At 43.1% G+C, this 22,081-nt stretch overlaps 2 protein-coding genes across 3 annotated transcripts; both read right to left on the reverse strand.

The window, feature by feature from the left end:
- Window positions 1–565: 565 nt before the first annotated feature.
- On the reverse strand, window positions 566–1,256 carry LOC112341869. Of its 2 annotated transcripts, none has more exons than XM_024662776.1 (3): window positions 1,216–1,256; window positions 1,052–1,156; window positions 566–999 (listed from the first exon to the last, which is right to left on the reverse strand). In XM_024662776.1, the coding sequence occupies exons 2-3, from the start codon at window positions 1,128–1,130 to the stop codon at window positions 707–709; spliced, it is 372 nt and encodes a 123-aa protein (XP_024518544.1). In that variant the 5' UTR covers window positions 1,131–1,156; window positions 1,216–1,256; the 3' UTR covers window positions 566–706. The 2 variants fall into 2 exon arrangements, with proteins under 2 accessions (XP_024518544.1, XP_024518545.1); XM_024662777.1 differs by having other exon boundaries at window positions 566–862; window positions 914–999; window positions 1,052–1,246.
- An 8,996-nt stretch (window positions 1,257–10,252) lies between these two features.
- On the reverse strand, window positions 10,253–13,119 carry LOC9662245. Its single transcript, XM_024662765.1, has 2 exons — window positions 12,760–13,119; window positions 10,253–12,677 (listed from the first exon to the last, which is right to left on the reverse strand). The coding sequence occupies exons 1-2, from the start codon at window positions 13,061–13,063 to the stop codon at window positions 10,345–10,347; spliced, it is 2,637 nt and encodes an 878-aa protein (XP_024518533.1). The 5' UTR covers window positions 13,064–13,119; the 3' UTR covers window positions 10,253–10,344.
- Between the last annotated feature and the right edge of the window lie 8,962 nt (window positions 13,120–22,081).

Here is a 22,081-nt window from a genome sequence, read left to right on the forward strand (position 1 = left end):
GAGGGTAGAGTTAGGATGGTGAAACATCAGCAGTTTGGAGCACCGAGGCAACATCCCAATGCAGTCCTTTTCCCTGTTGTTTCCTATGTTCCAGTCATGGTGTGAGTATGGACTACAAAATGGTGCGTTAGCCGGGAACCTATCTCAAGTAGCACAGAAGGGGCAGCCGCCCCTGTGGAAAGAGGAGGCTGTTGAGCTGACACCTAGAACAGGAGTATTATCAATTCAGTTAGGAAATAAAAGAGAAGCAGAAGCAGAGTAGGAAAGAAAGATACCTGAAACGCAGGGAATCAAGTACCCTGTGGAATAGCCCAGAGAACTGACACCGGAGCAGCCAGAAGGTTCGGAGGAAGAAGAGGAGTGGGGAAGGTTTCAGGACTCGCAACCCTCGGCACCCCCAGGTTCCCTGGAACCAGAAGTAGGGCCTTTGGTCTCGCCAAGTGGATCGGATTCATCAAAAACTGAGACAACCCCTCCGTCCTCTCCAACCCCTCAAGCCCCTCTTGTAACTGCAATGGCTCAACCAGCACTATCAGGAGGAAGGGAAAAATATTCAAAGTTCATGAACCTGAGCAATCTAGACTCTCACATCACAGCCTTTGAAGTAGTGAGCACGGCAAATCAAGAACAAGCAGACGCACTGCTGCTGAGATGGTTTCCAACAACACTCTCCAGACCAGCCATGGATTGGTATGCACAGGTGACGTCAGGTGTGGCACTGGCATTTGTGACCTGGGATGCAATGAAGAGGGCCTTTTTGACTCAGTTCTGACCATTTGGGTTCAGCACCAGAATCACGGAGGAGCTCAATTTGATCCATTTGCTCCCGGGAGAGGATTACACCTGCAGATATTGAGCTCTCCTGCAGCGAAAGAACCCTGCGCCTCTTGCAGAAGATCAAGTGAGGTGTTACCTCAATGGCTTGCCATACGAAATCAGCTTTCATGTGAAGATTCATCGGCCAACCGATCTCAATGCAGCGGTGGAGCATGTGGCTACCTGGGAGCAAGCGAGACTGGGATCAAGATCGTCGCTGACACCCGCGACTTACCCGAGTATGCTGGCAGGGGTGCAATACATGCCTGCGATGCAGACCACCCTTCTTCCAGCAGTGCCAGCAGCACCACCATTGTCCCTGCCAGTGACCAATTCCAATCTACAAGGTTTTGAGGCTCAGTTAGCCAAGGTGAAAGAAGACGTGGTCGAAACCCTCACCAAGCAGATGGCCAAGTTGCAGGTGAACCTAGTGAGGGGTTAAGGTGGTGTTCAGCCTCAAAAAGTGGTCGACAGGCCGGAAATCTGGTGCGTAAGGTGCAAGGGGTACGGGCATTACCCAAGTGAGTGTCTAAATCCCCAAGCAGCTCATCCACAGTGTGGGTATTGTTGTTGAGCCAACCATACCACTGAGAATTGCTTTGCTCGGATGAGGGATATGCAGCAACTAGTTGGGCCCGCTATCGCACAGCCCATCTACCCCACACTTCAGTCTTCAATGGAGGTTCCGAGCTATTATGCTCAACCCCAGTTACCGGCAGTGCAGCAGGTGTCATACCCAGTCTATGCCTTGGAGCCGACCCAACAATCCGTGCCTCGGCCACCATCCTAATTTCCGGCAACCGGAGGTTGGGGTCAGAAGCCAAGATTACAGATCATTTGCTACCGCTGCCACGAGCAAGGACACATCACACCGCACTGTCTGAATCCCTAGAAAAATGAGGAGTATCGACCCATTTGTGGAATTTGTCAAACCCAGGGGCTACACACACAGGATCAGTGTCTATACCACTTGTAGAACACCAGTCAAGGAGTGAATCAACCACTGCCAGCAGCTGATCGGGGCAAGCGAGTGGTAGATAGTAAGGCGATCTTTGTAGTCGCAGAGGATCTGCAAGAAGGAGCCGGCGTACCTACACTCAGTATGGAGACTCGAGCCAGATACAAGCAACAGGCACAAGGAGTGTACGGGGGAGATCCAAGCCAGGCTTTTGGTGAGGACTCGGAGGTGATCGCCAGGAGAAATCGCCGTGCCACCCGTGAGAAAAGAGTGGCGGAGTTTGCAGATCGCCAGTCACGAGCCCCATAAATGGAAGTGTCATTGGACGTTGGGAATGCTGGCGTGAACAGACCAGATGGTGCCATGCGCCCATCATTGCCAAGCCCTCAGGAGAAATCCAATTTTGCTCAAGTCCTGAGAAAGCGGGATTGTCAAAGCCGATCAGGCTGCAGGATCAGATCCAAGAGGTGAGAGGCAGTGTGAATCCCTGGAGAGCAGTGTATAATATTGACTGGTAAATACTGGTTTTTGGCCTTTTTTCTAGTCAAATACTAGTAATTTTAAGATGCTCTTATCAATTGCTAACTTTTTTATATCATAAACTTGTCATAGTGACTAGTAAACGTCAAATACACTAGTCAAATAGTTATTTACTTTTCTATACAACAGGTCATACATATTCCATGCATATACCTAATACATTATACATGTCAATGTAAAATAAGGGCAAATGGGACAGAAGAGGGACGAAGAGGAGGACCAAGTCCTTATCACTGATATTTCTACTGGGTAAGTAGCATTTAGAAAAAATGCTAGCAACATTACTTAGAGTGTGCTCTTTTTTTTTATCATAGGAGTGTGGGGCAAAAGAAAAGGCAGAAAGTGAGTAAAAAGAGCCAAATTGACTCTTATTTCTCACTAGTTTCTTCATGGCCAGTGGCTTTGGAACTGCTTATAAGAAGAAAAAAAATGTTGGGTCTTTTTTCTTCTTGTCTCGGTTGGCTCACTTGGATGAGCATCTTGAGATAGAAGAGACTGTTGTTGACTACTAGTTGATACAGTAGAAAGTGATGATTAAATGAAGGTGCTTACTAGGAAATGGCGTGCTAAATGGGGTCTTGTGCATCCTTGGAGCAAGCTTGTGAGAGATCTATTAGAAGGATGAAGCTATAAAAAGGGCCTATGGACATTGCATGTGAAAAATGACTCAATGAAGAAGAGGAGAGAATTCCTCAGGTGATGAAGCTGGTTCACCACTTTGTGGTAGCAATTTTTCCATTGGACAGTATAGCTTCGGAGTTCCAGAATTCCGTCTACCAGAGGCACCAAACTTTCCTATAGGCAGCGATTATTCAGCATATGTCAATCCCGTAGCAGCACATGATTTCCTCGATGCAATTCAAGATGTGGTGCAACAAAGGCTCTTTGACAACATCAGGGAGAGTCTTTTCTTCTCAGTTTTGGTAGATGAAAGTACTGACCATGGCTGTGAACAGCATTTGATCATTTATATGGTCTACTTGCTTGGAGGGAAGGAGCTACACTGTGACTTTCTGAAGCTTCTACAAGTGTAGAATGGGACATCAGAATTGATCTTTGAAACACTGAACATGAATTTGAGAGTAGAGAACATGATAGCCTGTGCTTCGAGTATGGTGGGCCGTAACACAGGTGTGCTCCAGAGGCTGAGAATGATTTGTCCCAAGATCATTGGTGTGCACTGCGTAGCTCACCGAGAGCCAAGGATGGCTTTACAACCAATCAACCAATCTTTGACGCCATCGACAAGCTAGCTCAAAAAATCAAGTCGTGGCTGGGGAAAAGCTCTTTAAGGCATAAAGAGCTAAAGGAGCTTTTACAGTCATATTGTCTTAAGGAGCTCAAGATGCTAGCAATGCATGATGTTCGTTGGCTATCTAGGGGAGAAGTGATGCAGTGGCTGGTGATAGCTATGCCTGCTTTGCTTGATCAGTGGAAAATTGCAGATAAAACTCAGTACTCCAGCCTCACGACCATTCAGGTATGGTTTTTTCTAGTTAAAATTAGTGTAAGTTCTAATTTAAACTATCATTTTAGGTTCAGTTTTTTATTCATTTGCTAGCAGATGTTTTGGCTGAGCTGAACAAGTTGAACGTCCTTTTCCAAGCACAAATGACAAATTACTTGGAGATTGTATCATTTCTAGATATGACAATTGAAACTTTGAAGGGGCACAAAGGATAGCGTGAATGGAGAGCTTTCTTATGTCAAGGCTGGAGGGGATAAGTCTGTACACAAGTTATAATACAAGCCAGTGGAGGTGAAGAACACTAGGATGTCAAGTGAACCTGCTCAATCTTCAAGTGTTGTTCCACTTGGTCTAGATTTGAATGCTCTAGGGACAGTTTTATTGCCAGCACCAACTCCAGGTTCAGTAGCAGATTGTGTGATCAAGGGCCAAGCTTATGTTCAAGCAACAGTGAACACGTTGAACACCTGTTTTCCAGATGTTACCTTCTTCAACAGCTTCAAGCTATTTAGACCAGTGTCATAGCCTCAAGACTTTCAAGAGAGATCAACACTTACAAGAACATGGCTCAATCGGCTACTAGAGACAATCAACACTGATTCAACCATGGTGAATATTGTTGCTTGTAACAACAAACTTGATGATTTTACAGGGTTTTTAATGTGGAGCATTGGAAACAAAACAATGCATGATGCTTGGAGCTTCTGTAGCACAAATGAAAGATGGTGGAATATGTTTCCAGGTATATATTTCTTATAAAATTTAACTTGCTTTATTATGGGTTTAATGAAGCTATTCCAACTTTGTATGGTTGTCCCTACAAATACTGCTTTATGTGAGCAAGGGTTTTCATTGTAGAACAATACTAAATCGAAGACTAGAGCCTTATTAAAGCTACATATGTTAGATGCGCTAATGATGGTGAAACTCAATAGTGAAGATCCAAGAATTATAAATTGGCATGAAGTATTTAAGGTATGGAAGAATATGAAGCAGAGGCAACCTCATACTATTGCTACTAGTTAGTTTTTTTATTTGTATTCAAATGACAATTTTAATTTACAAGCTCCTTGTCATGAAACTAGTAAAAAAAAATTTTACTAGTCAAATTTTTTTTTAAGTAGCTGGTCAATATTAGACCCTGGTGGGGAGAACGAAGACGACATTACCAGACGGTGCTCAACCTAGAGACCAAGCCATACGACATCCTCCACAATTTGGAGAATCAAAAGCCAAGCATCACTTTTGCTCAGCTCTTGCAGCTGGCTCCAGGGTCACCATGGCTGTCAAGGAGCACTGGGAAGCAATTGTGAACGCAGCCTGGCCAATGATTGATCTGGATACACCTGTGATTGATGCTACGATTGTGGGCGAGAGGCTCTGAGAGTGTGTGATTGACAGGGGCTCAGCTATTAATGTGATGCCAGAGGCCATGGTATCCAAGTTGGAGCTGGATGCACCTACACCAATTCATTTCAAGGTCCGCATGGCAAATCAGTTGCGTTCCAAGCCAATCAGGGTCATTACGGGAGTGAAAACCGAGATTGCAAGTTTCACCTTCTTTGTCGATTATGTAGTGTTGAGAATGGAAGGAGGTACCCCGATGGATTACCTGGGAAGACCATGGCTGCGCCAGGCACAGGTGGAACAGAGCTGGAGGACCGGTTTCATCACACTTGGGGATGGCAACAACACTTGAATGATTCAAGTTGCGATGAAGAGTAAATTGGTGGTGACTCCGATTGGACTGGAGGTTGATGCAGGGATGATGGTAGTGATACCACTTCTGGAACAGCCTCTGGACCGGAGGAAAACAATGTGTTGAGCATGATCAGCCAGTGCAGCTCTCTCGAGAATTGCTCATCAAGGCATTCCGGTTACGAGCCTTTGGTGCTGTCCCCAATGAAGGAAGACACATTGAGTGAGTGCTTGCATCATTGGTCACAAGGAGGTGAAGTCGGGTGTGGCATGGTGAAGGTGCAATATGAGGGGGAGACTAAGCAAGCTTGGGTTTTTCCTTGAGCACTTCCTTGGGTGGCCTCTCTGGCACCATGCTTACTCTCACCCAAGGCCCATTAGCCTTGGCTTCAACCTCAAGTCAGTTTGGAAGCACTGTTGGAGAGTTCTTTCAAGACTAGTTTCTAGATGTCACTATCCCTACTATACTTTTGGAACCCCTTGTATCCCCCCCCCAGGAGACACGCGCTTTGGGCTTTCACCCAATGACTTGCATTAGTATTCGGACTCGGTCTTGGACTTGATCTCGGTCTCAGACTCAATCTCAGACTTGATCTCGGACCCGACCTTAGACTCTGTCTTGGACTCCATCTCGGATCTTGAACTCAGTCTTGATTTTGGTCTTAGACTCGGTTTCAAACTTGGTCTCTGAGTCAGTCTCAAACTTGATCTCGGACTCGGTCTCGAACTCGGTTTCAAAGTTGGTCTCGGACTCAATCTTGGACTTGGTCTCATCCGATGAACTCTTTATCATTTTGGTCTTGCTTTCGAGGATCCTTTAGCCTTCAACATCTCAGGGAGTTAGTTCTTTACAACTAACTCCTTAAGGTATCGTAGGCTAAAGGATTTATAAAATCACAACTGGAATGATAAAGAGTTCATCAATATTGAGTCTGAGATCAAGTTTAAACACCAACTCCGAGACCAAATCAAGACCAAATTTGAGACTAAGTCCGAATCTGAGATTGGGTCCGGATCTAAGACCAAGTCCAAGATCAACTCCAAGACCAAGTCTGAATATTAATACAAATTATGGGGTAAAAGCCCAAAATGATCGTTTCTCAGGAGGGGTGGGGGATTGGTTGTAGAAGGTTCCAAAAATATAATAGAGATAATGAGGTTCAAGACTTAGTCTTGAAAGAACTCTCCAATAGTGCTTTCAACTGAGTTGAGGTTGGGATTGGGGGTTAATGGCCTTGGGTGGGAGTGAGCATGGATTCGAGTGCTGCTAGAGAGGCTACCCAAGGGCAACTCCCACTCTTGGAAGGAAAATCAATTGTAATATTCCTAACTCATATAGAATGGTGCCCCACTGGGCGCAGACCATATTTGAGCTCACAAGTTGAGCTTAATTTTCAATTGTAAATTTAGTATAAACATTATAAACTTTAAAATTTTAAGTTTATGGCTAACCTAATAATTTAATAACTCTCTATATATTATATAGATAAAAATGTTCTAAAAAACACTTCTTGTTCTAATAATTTAAATATTTACTACATGCAATGATAGGGACATTTGTTAGAATATAAAATAAAATATTTGCAAAAAGAGTATTCTTGTCACTTCTTTAAATTTGTACTCTATGCTTTCTGGCTAGTAAATGTCAGGTTTGTCAGAATTAAAAAATTAAGATCAGTGAGAGCTCACTACTCTCATAAAGTATAACGAAATGCAAGGTGCAACCTGCCACCAAGCACAACGCTATAGAAGAAAGACACAAGGGTCACCTTTCTTAGAAAAGCGTAACGGCCACTTTTCTATACCAATTCCAGACTCTATTCAACTCAATTGTGTTAGCCCCAAAAGTCAGCATCCCTTTTGGGTTGCATCATACAAACTGCCTACTAAGGTTTAAGCCAACCAAAGTCAACTTGAGCCCCTTCACTAGTTTGAAGAAAATTTGTGGAAAATTTTCCATCATAGAGAAAGAATGACTCTTAGTCTAGGAATATAAACCAACTTCCTCCTACCAACAACTTCATATATGTTCACCTCAACACAAATTCTTATGACCCAATAGCATGCTTAAACATCGAACATTTTTGCCCATATAACCGACATCCAACACCAACATCTGCAAAATGCAAAGTGAATATTTAAGGCTTGATCATGAAGACTACATCTTTGGATATCCATATTGCACTAACACTTTTCTTCACCTTCAAGATCCAATGTTAAGCCAAAATACTAACAAGAAAAATGACATGAAAAATCAAGTTCTAAGGAAAAATTCTTCATCACTCAAAATAATAATGCCACTTCCACTAACACAAGTGCTAGAAATGTCAATGCCTCAACTACACACCTTCTACATCCAACAATCTACTCCAAGTGCTAATGGATCAACTGACAAGCTATAGCAAGTGAATGTTATAACCCTTTCCAACACCTTATAGGCAAATTCCCCAAGAAATAGGGTACCAATATAAACTTAGCATAATGAACCACCATTGAGAATCCAATTAAAGTTACTACAATACTACTTCGTATAAGTAGACTAACTTCACTATCAACCACTTTGGGGTTGATTATCATTTAACCAAGCAACTTCGTCAACACATTGTTCATTATCATATGGATATGATATAAAATCACAATGACTTGATTATCAATTGAGCAACACTACGAGTAACACCCATGTTATTATTTCAAAGGTTTATGTGAGCATCAAGTGCTAATTCGATTCGACAAAATGTAACACAAATGCGACACTCTACCGATAGAAACTTACAACACTCAACACCAGTAACTTTTGTTCACAACACAAACAAGCTCATGCCACTTTTTTTCTGACCAAACTCAAAACTAATTTAACACCAAACTACTCAAGGAACAATAACAAAGTTCCTAGAAAAGAATTGAGCATTGTAACTCCAGTTTTCTAATAGCAAGTTTAGATAAAATGGTTTAGCGCTTCACCGTTATCCATCCCAAGACTCACTATTTGTAAGACCACCATAACCAACATGCATCAAGGTAGGGATTCTTGATTGCGTAATATGAACACGAGCAATGAGCTAACACCTCATTGCAAATCATCTCTCCAAGAGAAAATGATTTACGTGTTTGATTTTTTATCCCTAACAACTCTTTTTTCAATCTTATCTTTGACTAAACCTCAAGTTTGCATTCGCACTGTCTTCAGTCCAATCTAAGAAAAATTTATGAAAGAGCACAGCAATAATTATTTAAATCAATAGACTAATCCCTACGTAACGCACTTTATCTCTCTCCCTTTAAGCCAACTGAAAAAAGGACAATTACTTGATAAGAAAGCCCTTAGTGGCTATTTTATCCCTATTTATCCCCCAAAGTTTCAAGGATCCACAATGACAGTATATCCAAATTTCATCCCATGATCACATGCACTACACTCACCCCCCCTTAAAAAATGTCAATGTCTTCATTGACTATTGACTAACAACCCCTACTGAGCTAAGGGGAACCAGCACCTCCATTTCCGCACTCAATTTACCAATCCTTCTATTGTGTAGATTAGCTGATGCAACTAATCATCCACCTGTATCGCAGTCCCATGGTGGATACCTTTATTCGTGGATGCTCCACCAAGAGGAAAGACGTACGCATGGATGCCCAATACGTACGATTTTAAATTTTAGGGATAGGAATATACTTTGTTCAAGGTATATTATATTTTTAAGTAGACACTAATCAATGGGAATCAAACCTGTGCCATTTTCTCTGATACCACATGTAGCGCACTCTATCTCTCTTCCCTTAAGCTAACTAGAAAAGGGGCAATTGTTTGATGAGAGAGCCCTTAATGGCTATTTTATCCCTATTTATCCCCCAAGGTTTTAAGGATCCACGGTGATAGTATATTTAAATCTCATCCATGATCACATGCGTTACACTATGTCATAATTTCTTGATTGTCTTCAATTTCAGGTTGTTACTGTTAATATGCCTTCAAGATTTGTGCTTTTTCATAGTCATTAAGACCTTCATTTGTATTGTTCAATGATGGTTGATTGAAATTTCTTTGCGATCTTCTTTGCTATAGTTGTGGGGATTTAAGGGGGTTCTTAATGTTCTGCAAAGGTAATTGTGTTCTTCCGCTAGTATGTAACAACATCAGTTGTTTTAAGCCAAGTTTGCTTGAGGAGTACTTTATAAGAACTTTAGTCTTTTGCCATTTTGAGCATGATAAAAGTTACCTAAAATTCTTGATCTTTAATCTTGATAGGAGTATTGCATATGATTCTTGATGGTTGTACACTTCAATTGTTAATCATCTTGATGTTGAAGGTTGTAGGGTGGATTAGCCCAAGTCTTATTGCTTTGCAAGTTAAATACTCGATGATGTTAACACTTGTGCTGCCGTTGATGATTCCTTATGGAGCTTTGTTCTTTCCTATTGTGATTAGGATGCATGGTACATCTTCATTGAAGTTGCTAGGTTGAATGGCGGTATTGTGGGATGAATGATAAGGCGAGAGAGAAGGCTCTAAAGATAGAATTTCTAGAAAGGAAGAAGTCATCGTCGAGGGTGGCAGCACTGAAACAAGTTAGGGGTGAGAAGTGGAATTGCTAGCTCAATTCCACGAAATCATGCGTTCTCTTTTTTTTTCATTTGTTCTTCTTTCGTCTCAAAGAGATGGACTAATGCCAGTTATGGTTTTTCCCTTTTCTTGACAACTGTGTGAAAGGCTCGTGGAGCCAGGATCCAATTCCTTGAGATGCATTCAGCCTTGATACAGGCACTGGGAGAAACCAACTGGATCTTGCATTACTGGTTTGATTCAAAGTCTTTCTTGTGCTAGACACGACTTACAGGTTCTCGATGGGAGCGTGCAGACTTTTATATAGTAGCTTTAAGAACCCAGACCGAATCAATCAACCACTCTTTCAGATACAAAGACACGTTATTGCCACCAATCACTCCACATAATGGCTGTATGGCCCCCTCAACATTTTGCCGTTTCAGTGGGGAAAACCGCCCACCACTAGGGAGTTGACCTGCAAAATAGTTGAAACCAAACTGTTCCAGATCCTTCACCGTATGAGGCAAAACTGCCAGTCGCAGTAGTCCATTTTTTGAAGCAAGATCTCTAAGTCTGTTCAAACCTCCATCTTTTTTCTTTCTGCAATTCATCAAATCCAAACTGTCCAAAGCACTTGAAATTTCACCTTGAGTAGCCACATCATCCCCGGATTTCATCTGTAATAAGCAAGGAATGAGCCGCCGCTCCGATTCGTAGTCATTGGTGAGAAAAAGCAACGCATCTGGACGAAAGGCACCCCAGCCACCATCACCAGTCCAGAGAACCGTTGGAAATGCGTCAGCCTGCCCTTCAACGTCGTTGAGATACTTCTCAAGTGTATAACAGTCGGTGCCATGGGTGTGACTTTTACCGCACATCTCAGTCACAACTCCTGTTGCAACGCGTGCTTTCACCACCTTTGCCTTCTCAAAATATATCGCAGGAACTTCAAAATTGTTGTTGCGCAGTTCCACAGAGCGATTCTGAAGAAAGTGAGACACAAAGTCTACAGGAGCCTTTCCGTCCAATGCGTCAGCCACCATAAGACCTGCCTGCCTTTCAAACTCAAGACCCACTGTCACATCGCTGCCTTGGCCCTTGGCTTTAAACTGCTGCTGACAAAACTCATCAAAGACTGTTGGCCGACTACGAAAGTAATGGAAAAGAGCTCGGACGACAGCAGGTTCCTGAAGTTTGATCCAAGTGTCTCTGTCCTGCTTTGCAAAGAACTTATCCAAGTCGTCCAATGCAACACTGTTTCCCCTGTTTAGCCAAGCTAACCCGAACTCCACAAGGCTCAGAGATGGATTGTTGATGTTGAGTGCAGTGGATATAGACCCAAACACCTGGTGATACAGTATCACCTTTAGCTCCTTGACCGCTGCAGCATTCCGAGTCCTTTCAAAAAACTGCTCCACATCCGTCAGAACCGTCTTATCCATGTAGACTTCCAATTCTGATTTGTTCGGTACACCCTCACCCGCCAGAGAACAACTGATCTTACTCGAGGTGCATATCTTCTCAAAAAAGTCAATCAGGAATTCTGTTGCCTGCTCCAAGGGACGCTTGCTCCCAATGAAATGCTCAAGTGCTGTGACAAAGAACCTGTACCTCCCTTTGTACAAATCACAGACCCTCTGCATATCAATACCATCCACACTTCGGAGTAGTTTCCCAGCATAGAGCTTGAAGTCCTCAACAGTGGTGAATCCACCAAATCCATGAAAGACCATAACAGAAGCTCTTCTCTTCAAAGTGGCAGAGATACCCCGTGCCACGGCTAGCATACTACCACCTGTGCCTGCATAGTAGAATTGTCGAAATCCACAATCTATGAGTGCCGGCACAAGAATGTCGAGAAATGATCTGCTGCTACAACCAAGAGTCGATGGTGAAAAGCGCTTCTCCAACCAGCAATTTATTATTTGACACTCGTCAAATATAATCGGACCATCCCAATTCCCTTTTAGACGATCCAGTACCCCCTGGAACTGACCTTCAATGCGTTCCAAGTCTTTCTCAGTCCGTATCAAGTTTAAAAGTCTAATGGTGAGCGCCTTGAACGGATCTTTGAAGTTGTAGAAATGCTGGAGCAAAGGGATTGCAACCTGCTTGAAGAGCCATGCCTGACCCGTCAGATAGCCCATTTTCTCCACCTGCCCCAGCAAATAAAACCTGCTGATGAGCAAAGCTTTGAGGCAGATTGCAGCACTAACTTCTGGAATGTCTCCAGTTGGATACAGCTCCAGCAACTTTGATGCCACTAACTTGAGATCTCCTGAACCTTCAGCTCCAATACCAGTCTCACAGACCCCCACAAAGAAGAGCCCACGCTGCGCTACAGCGATCTCATATAATGTCCTGGTCTTCCCCGATCCCGACACGTTGAAGAGAACGGTGAGGGTCGGCTGCGCTTTGTCAGTTACCTCTATGATACGCTTGGATGCTTCGAAAGGTTGGTTTAGAGCAAACCACAAGAGGCAGGGGCATTCATCTGTAGGATCTTTTGGCAGTGGGACTTTACACGTTGGGAAATCCGCCAGAAACGCATCCGCCTTGGGATATTGAAGATTTGGCTTGCGCAACTCATGCCAAAACCTATCCAAGAGACTATCTATATTTGCCACAGTCAAAACCGATTTGACTGGTTCTGCAAGAAAAAACAACGCAAGTCAAAAGGGACCAAGAGATCTAAAAGGGAAAGACAAACAATGAGATCAACAAAGGCTTACCCTTGGACTTATCCCGCAGCTGCTTCTCCTCCTCGCGCAGCTGCTCCTTCTCGTTGCGCAGCTGCTTCTCCTTCTCGCGCAGCTGCTTCTCCTTCTCGCGCAGCTGCTCCTCCTTCTTGACCAGCCGTTCCTCCTTCATGGGATCATTTGGCTGCTCCAGTTGCCCCTCAACCGCACTAATTTGGCCCTCAACCGCTGTAATTTGGCCCTCAACTACAGCAATCTGCCGTTCAACTTCCCGGATTTCCCTTGACAAGCCAGAAACCGGATCATCCACCTCCATGGGCTCCGCTGAAGACGCCATAAGCCAAGAAACACCTGCGAAACCCTAGCCGCCACCGAAACCCTTTCTTATGGAACGCAAGGGCTATCTATACATCGAAGAGCCCAGCCTCTCGCAGCCGTCCGATCCCAGTCGGTTTTCATAAAAAATTGAGCCTCCCGTCAAACACCATCTGTGAGGGCCAAATGTACAGCTACGATGCCGTATACTAATATTAGCATAGTGGATTTTGGTAGCCGTCTGATTCGTTTCAATCCGGACCATTTGCTCCTGTATATAAGCTAGGGTTTTTGGGTTAATTGATATGCACATTTCTGTATTCCCTTTCCATATTCCATGCACTCACATTGGTGGAGGTGAGGGGCACCTTTGATTGTCCCTGGGGAGTGCTTGGATTTGGGATTTCGGTTTAAATCTAGCTTTTGCATTGTCTAGATCTAGCTTTTTCCATTTCCTTTCTTTTGTTCTTTCCTTTCAGGATTTTGGTTTAGATCTAACTTTTTGCATTGTCTAGATCTACCATTTCTTTCCAGCTTTTTGTCATTTCTCTTCTTTTGCTTTTTCTTTTTCATTCATCTTCATGGCTGATCCGCAATCTCCTCCTTTGACTCTAGAGCAGCAGTTGGTTCAATTGCTTGATGCTATGCACTTGCAATTGAACAATCAAACTCAGTTGATGGCAGCGTTCACGGCACATGGTACAACTCCTCCTGCTTTTGGTGCTAATCCTCGCGTTCGACCGGAGTTCTTTCGTGGGAATCCTGGGGATGATGTGTACCATTGGTTCGATCACTTCACGGTGATTGCCACATATCATTCTTGGGATGATGCTCGACGTTTGTGTGAGTTCCCCACATGTCTCCAAGGGATGGCATTGCAATGGTACAATGGATTGAGCGCAGCTACTTATGGCGATTGGAGTGTTCTTCCGGACGACTTCAAACGCGCTTTTGGACACGCCGACAATTGTGATGATGCCTTCCAACAATTGCATCGTCTTCGCCAAGGGTCATCTGAGTTGGTGATGCAATTTGGCGTTCGTTTCCGAAGTCTTTTGCTTCGTGCGGAGCCAAATATGTCGGAGCGGATCAAGCTAGGAATGCTGTGGCCAGCACTTCGTCAAGATCTTGTTGGACTTGTGCATGCACTTGCTCCTGCCACTCTTGACGATGCTTTTCGCTTGGCACAACGTTATGAGACGTCGCCTCTTCCACTTCTTGCTACACGTCCTTCAGCTCCACTTCCTATGAGTGATGGTCCTATTCCCATGGAGGTTGATGCTGCTGCTACTCGAGTCCAAGGACAAGGGCGAGGACGTGGTTGTGGCCGTGACGTTCGTTGCTGGGCGTGTGATGAAGTTGGTCATACTTATCGGCGTTGTCGGCGCTTTCCGGATTGGCGACCTCCATTTCCTGGGTGGAGACCTTGGCGTCAGCAACGTCCCGTTGGTGCTGCTGCGGTGGAAGGTTTGGATCCTGAGGTGCATTCGGGAAACGAGGAGTCGCGCGAGTAATGGAGGGACCTTGCGCGAATAAGTTAGTGACCCCTCCATCTTTCTTTCGGGAGTATCATCAAGGGGTTCACTCGGCACCGGTTCATCCAGTGTTTACTTTCCAAGCTCATTTTTATAACAAGAGGTCTCATATTCTTCTCTCCATGTTGGTTGATACAGGTTCGAGTTTATCTTCTATTGCTCGACCTGTTGCCACACGTTGTTGTCTACACTTGCGTCGTGCGGCGGATCCAGTTTTCATTCTTTACGGCAACGGCCGTACACATGCATGTGCACGAGATGAGGCGGACCTGGTTGTTCGTGTGGGCGATCTCGAGCTTGAGTTGCAGTCATTGCGGGTGGTGCCGAGTCAAGCTTTTGACCTCATTCTTGGTATGGATTGGTTGCAGCACAATCATGCCAAGTGTGACTTTGAGGCTTCTCCCCCTTGTCTCATACTTCCTTATGTTTCATCTATTCCTCTCACTTCCGTACCTCTTCGTCCCTCTACTTCTACCTCTGCTTCCATTACTTTTGTTCCCCCCCTATTTCCTCTTGTGTTTCCATCTTGTTCTGCTCTTCCTTTTTCCGATCCCTCCGATGATCTTTGTGTTGCAGCTGTTGACTAGCTCATGAAGGAGTATTCTGATCTCTTTGAATTTGACCTATCGTCTGGGGCCAAGATTGCCACACGTCATCCCATTCCAACCGGGGATGCTCGTCCAATCAAGGTTCCTGTTCGTCGTCGGTCACCCAAGGAGATCAAGATTTTACGTGCAAACGTCAAGGAGATGTTGGAAAAGGGTGTTATTCGGAAGTCACGGAGTCCTTGGGCATGTGAACCTCATCTTGTGACGAAGCCTGATGGGAGTATTCGTTTCTGCATCGACTATCGTCCGTTAAATGAAGTGACGATCCCAGACGTGTACCCTCTTCCTCACACTGCTGATCTCTTGGATCGTCTGGGGCGAAGTTGTTGGTTCACCAAGCTAGATCTTGCTTCTGGGTATTGGCAAGTACTGATGGCCGAAGAAGATATTCCTAAGACTGCTTTTTGTACACCATTTGGTTTGTACGAGTTTTTGGTGATGCCGTTTGGTTTGAACAATGTTCCAGCAACTTTTCAGCGGATGATGGACGAGGTTCTTTGCGATATGCCGGAGGTGACGGCTGACTTCATTGATGATGTCTTGATCCACTCGGAAGGGACGTGGGAGGAGCATGTTCGTGATGTTTGTAAAGTGTTGGATTGGCTATGCGACGTTGGTTTAAAGCTGAAGCGGTCAAAGTGCGTGTTTGGGTCCAAGGACACAACTTATCTTGGGTACCGTATTTCTCGTGAGGGTTTGTAAGTTGATCCTAACAAACTTGTGGCTGTTCTAAAGTTCCCTACTCCAAAGTGTGTGAATGATGTGCAGCGCTTTTTGGGTAAGGTGCAGTATCTTGGTCGTTTTGTGGATCATCTTTCCGATCGCACTACACCATTGCGAGCGTTGCTGAAGCCATCAACGTCATCTTTCATCTGGTCTCCCAATTATGAGCGGGTGTTCGTGAATCTCAAAGAGCTATTGACGACTCCTCCGGTTTTGGCATATCCTGACTACACTCGACCTTTTATTTTGCGCGTGGATGCTTCTGACATTGGTCTTGGAGGTGTGTTGATGCAAGAGAGCTCGAGTGTGCCTGGTCAGCACCATCCCATTGCATACATAAGCCGTACATTACAACCAGCGGAGATGAACTACTCCACGACGGAGAAGGAGTGTTTAGCAGTAGTCTGGGGTTTCGAGAAACTTCATGCATATCTACATGGTTCTCGGACGTTACTTGAAGGTGACCATGCTGCTGTTACTTCATTATTGAAGCGGAAAAACCTAATTGGTCGTACGGCTCGATGGGCTTTGAAGCTTTAGATATATAATTTCGATGTTATTCATCGCCCAGGGAGTTCTATGGCTGATGCTGATGCCCTTTCTCGAGCTCCTCTTCCTTCTCCACTCACTTCTCATGTTTCTGACGAACCTGTTGTTCCAGCATCTGTGGATTTTCTAGATGAGGATTCTGTGCCGTCGGCGGTTGCTGTCCTTGACGTTCAGTGTCCACAGGGCGTAGAGCAAGATCTACCTTCTCTTGATGAGGTTTGCGAGGCTCAAAAGATTGAGCTGTGGATTCGAAGGCTTCGAGATGGGTTTGAGAATCCTGCATCACTTGCTGATGACTTGCCTTTTCGGCATTTACATTCTCAATATCGCCTTGAAGATGGCCTTCTTTATTTTGTGGGGACGGATCCTGCTGATCATTTACGGCTGGTGGTGCCTTCGGTGTTTATTCCGCGGTTTCTCCATGCCTACCATGATTCTCCTATTCTAGGTGGGCATATGGGACACCGTCGTGTCACCGAGAAGCTGCGCAGATCTTTCTATTGGCCAGAGATGCGACGTGATATTATCCGGTATGTGCGTAGCTGCGTTTGGTGCCAAGCTCGTAATACTCCCCCTTGTGCTGAGGAAGGACGGTTGGAGTCAATTGCAGTTTCTCGTCCGTTTGAGTTGGTGGCGTTTGATCTTATGGGACCTTTTCCGCGATCGACTGCTGGCAATGAGTATGTTATTATTGCTTCTGACTACTTGACTCGTTGGGTGGAAGTTGGTGCTCTTGCTAGTGCCTCTGCAACTGCTGTTGGATACTTCCTCCTCAATCAAGTGGTGTTCCAGCATTCTTGTCCAAAGCGGATTCTTTCAGATAATGGTCCTGCATTTATGGCTGAGGTATTTCATGTTTTGACATCTCGGTTGGGGATACGCCACACTTTTACGAGTGCTTATCATCCACAATCAGACGGTCTGGTGGAACGGCTCGTTCGGACATTCAAAGGGATGATTGTGAAGTATGTGAACTTTCAACATTCGGATTGGGATGGTTATTTGCCGTCTCTTCGGTATGCCTATGTCACAGGGGTGCAGAGTTCTATTGGTGGTTCACCATATAAACTTCTATATGGTCATGATCCAATATTACCAGTAGAGCTGGGTTTACCTTTGCGATTGCCACGAGCTCCTGATGCTAAGTCATGGGATCAATATTTGACAAGCATTCTTCCACTTGTCCAAGCAGAGTCTGCTGAACACTTAGGCCGCGTACAAGTGGGACAACAACGGCGCTACAATTCCCATCATCGTCCACCTGCGGAGTACAAAGTGGATGATTTGGTGTTAGTCCGTTTTCCCCATCTTACGGTACGTGGTTTATCTAAGGGGCTCCTTGCGCAGTGGAAAGGACCGTATCAGGTGTTGCGGCAAGTTGGACCACAAGTTTATGAGGTTCGGCATGACGTTCAGCAGGCCGATCCTCCGGAGATTGTGCATGTGCAGCGGTTAAAACGCTTCATACAAAGGGATCATGAGCAAATTAATACCGTCTACAGATCCACCGATGCCTCCTCCTGACGTTCCTCTAGATCCCGGCCCATCTACAAGAGAACCCTGACGGCCTTCCATTATTCCGAGAGGAGGGGATGATGTGAGGGCCAAGTGTACGGCTACGATGTCGTATACTAATATTAGCGTAGTGGATTTTGGTAGCCGTCGGATTGGTTTCAATCCAGACCACTCGCTCCTGTATATAAGCTAGGGTTTTTGGGCTAATTGATATGCACATTTCTGTATTCCCTTTCCATATTCCATGCACTCACACATCCTGTTATAGTCTCTCTCCACCTAGTTGATGTGGCATGATTACATGGCACTTCTCTCTTTCCACTCCCATCTAACTCTCTCTCTCTCTAGTGCTGCCACACACTTTAACGTGGACCAAAGTCTCTTTCAGATGACAGAGAAGGGAGAAAAAAGGGTTTTTTTTCCTTTGCATCCAATGCCAACCAGCATGTAAGAATCTCTTTGGCTGGAGAGAAATTTAACACATGTCACATTATCCCTCAATTTTTTATGAAAACCGATCGGACTAGGATCATAAAAAATTGAAGGATAATGTGACATGTGTTAAATTTCTCTCCAGCCAAACGAGAACAGGTAAATTCATCCTCCTATCGAGTTTTAATGTCTTCCATCATTGCTTTCAATTGTTTCTAATCACAGTGTTAGCCATCAAGCCAGGGATTTTGTTGTAAATCACAGTGATTGATCTCTTGTTCTTGCACACTCACACGCTCAATCTCTCAATCTCTAATGCACTTGCTCTGGATCTCTTGCGTCTTGTCATTTCGAATAATTTAAATCTCAGCCATCACAATATCTTCAATCTTATTTTATCTTATCATTATTATTATATATGAATTTATAGTTTTATTTTGTATATTTTAATGATAATATCTCAATGTTTCTGTTTTTAGAGATGTGATATTATTTTTTCTAAATTATCTAGAAAGGATGCATTATCATCAATATTCATCAATATTTATCAATATCAATCGTTACAAGAACTTTAGAGAGTATAAATAAGACACACTTATACTATATTAATTTATGAATGGATGAATCCTCATCCATAAATTTATTTTAGGCATGTGCTTTAAAATATCATTAAGCAATGTTCACAATTATGTATAAAACTCAAAGAATTGAATCTGTCATTGAAGAATTATCATTACTTAGTGCTTAAGATTTGATAAAATTATCATCACTTAGCACTTAAGATTTGATAACCTAATACTTCACACATGCTAACAATAAGATCAAATCTCTTGGATCAACATGCTATAGCAGAATGTTATTATTTATATCATTATTAACTATCAAACTTTATGTGCTGAAAATCCTTCTTTGGATATATGTGTATACATGCATTAAACATCATAATAGATGATAGTAATATTAAAACTGTCACACTTGCATATGTTAAATTTGCTATAGAATTTAAATTCATTTTGTATATTGTTAACATTCTTCTCATTGCTCTCCTCAAATTTCAATTTATGTTTCACTATGGATTTTTACAAACAACATAAAGAGAGAAAAAACTCTAAAACCTATTAAGGATGGAAAGGTTTTTTCTACATTTTCAAGATCACACCTTTTTCATTCTCTCAGAATATTGTTTTCAAAACTTTTTTATGTTGGCATTTTGATTTTCGTCTTGGCTCTATTTTGTTGAAGGTTGTGATTCGTAATGACATTAGTATAATTGCATGCTTGGAATTTCTTCTTTCCGATGTGAACAAAGGTGAACAATAATGGGATTTGCAAAATTCTAAGTCAAAGGAGATGTCATTATCCTCTCCTTCTCTAGTTCAAGTGAAGAAATCATGCTAGTGCTAGTGTTGAATTCACTATTTCCATCTTCACCAATATTCAAATTTGTTAGCAATACTTTCCAGTTTTCACACTTCTTAATTGACATGTGCTTGTTTTTGTATAAGCCTATAAATGAGCTTCCATCCTCCTACAACGGCAACATTTTCTTCAAGCTATGACCTTTAATCAATAGTATAGGTTCCAAACGGAAGGGGATGGAAACTAAGTAGGATGTCCACAATTAGTGCAAGATTAAGACCATATATTTCTAAAATTTCAAAGGCACAATGTTTATAATTTATTGTGGCAAATATTAAATTGCATGGATGAAATATATAATTTAGATCGCTATAGGAATTCTATATTTTTTGAAGGGTTTACAATCAATCCTTCTATCAAACGCAAGAACAAATCTTGGCAATGCTATTAAGCCATTCCTACCCGCGTCATATGTTTGCAATCAAGAGCAACTTTTTCACCTTTATTCTCTTGTATTCAAAATTTGATGCTCAATCGCATGCCACTCCATCTCCTTCTACTACTCGTCCCCTAGGAATTTTTAAAGAATGAGGCTCTTTCTCCTTTAATTATGGGCTGCAAGAAACATTATGTAAGTTGATACATATTTCAACACTAATTTACCTTCGCCCAGACAGCAACTAGAAAATCAAGTGGCAGCTGGTACCAAGTTTGTAATTCTTGGCCTTTCCTAGTTGCTAGCTTCACTCAAATTGCTTCAAATACCTCACGATTGTACAACATTTGGACCTCCTCTAGCAAAAGCATGCCGATAAACTAAAGATGCTCAATGTCATGTACCAATGTATGAGCTTGAAACATAAATTGGTTTAGCCTACAAAAACACAATATTGGTTAAGTTTACAAAAAATAAATTCTTATATGTTGATCTTATGGCATGCCATGTTGAGCTTCACAATATGCTCCTGAGTCATTGGTTTGACAAGTGTGACTAGAACACTAATGTGTCATTTTTCATCATCTCGAAACTTCTCTTGAGTGCACTTCCAAAATACTAGCCACCTATGGTTTCCATTGATCACCCAAAAGAGCTTTCCAATGAACCCTACTATCTCCACATGTTGTCCTAAGAATCCATCAAACTCACGAAACTTTCGCAGCCATATAGGATCCTATTTTTGCTTAAGTTCAGTAGTCACTGGCTTTGTTCGACTAGTTCTGGGGAAAGTTGGTGAAACAATGAAGGTACCAGCTGTGCTCCCAAACCCGACCTTGGCAAAGGAGCTGCAGGTAGCCATGTTGAGTTCGTAAGCTAAGCGCATCCAATGGTTTTGAACCAACTAGCACAAAAGAACTAGAAAACGATGAGAGCCATTTCACACCATTTCCTGTAACACTTTACTGACTGTCCATTCTTGAGCTTGAATGATTGTGTCCCAAACAAGATCATTCATAATGGTGTCAGAATCATGCATGCATAATCCTTCACCACCAGCCTGAGGAGTAGTAGGAGTAGCTACCATACCTCCAGTAGCCTCTGTAGTAGATCCATCTATAATGCTACCAATAACCTCCTTAATCGGTTCAGTTACCTTGCCACGAGCAACCTCAACAACCAAAGGCATAACAACCCCACCACCACCAACATTAGATGCAAGTACCCCACCACCAATAGCTGCAGCCTCAAGAGCACTAGTACCAATAGCCTCAATAACACTAATATTGATTTGAGTGTCCATCTCAACATCCACATCATTGTTATGCTCTTCGTTGCCTCCAGCATGACTAACAGAAACTTCATTGGATACTTGAGATGAATCTCCATTCAATCGGCCAAACCTATAGCGATCAAGGTGGCTGCATTTTCTTGGAGACTAAGACCATTGAGGTTGGCCTTGGCGCTTCCTCTAAAATAAAAAGCCAAAAATACTATAACATCTAACTTGTAATGTAAAGCAAGCTTGTGGCATTTTAAGTTTAAGTCCTTTATTAGAAGTTCTAGGTAGTCAAGCCTGATTTATATCTGCTCTCACAAGAAAAGTTTATAAATAAAAGATGTGAAAAATAGATTGTAAACTACAAAAAATGCAAAGACATAAAACATAAGTCACTAGGAGAGGTTGGTTCATGCGAGAACTAACCTCACCCTACCTCTCAAGAAAAAAGAAAAACACAACAAGAATATGGAGAGGTTGGTACTTGTGTGAACCAACATCTTCCACCCTCTTATTTTCACATGAAATGCCCCATCAAGTCATTAAAATCAAGAAAAAACCTTGAAGATGTCAGTTCGCACAAGAATTGACATTTCTATCTCTC

This window comes from Selaginella moellendorffii, unplaced genomic scaffold (genome assembly GCF_000143415.4).
Source record: "Selaginella moellendorffii unplaced genomic scaffold, v1.0 SELMOscaffold_92, whole genome shotgun sequence".
Lineage (NCBI taxonomy): Eukaryota > Viridiplantae > Streptophyta > Lycopodiopsida > Selaginellales > Selaginellaceae > Selaginella > Selaginella moellendorffii.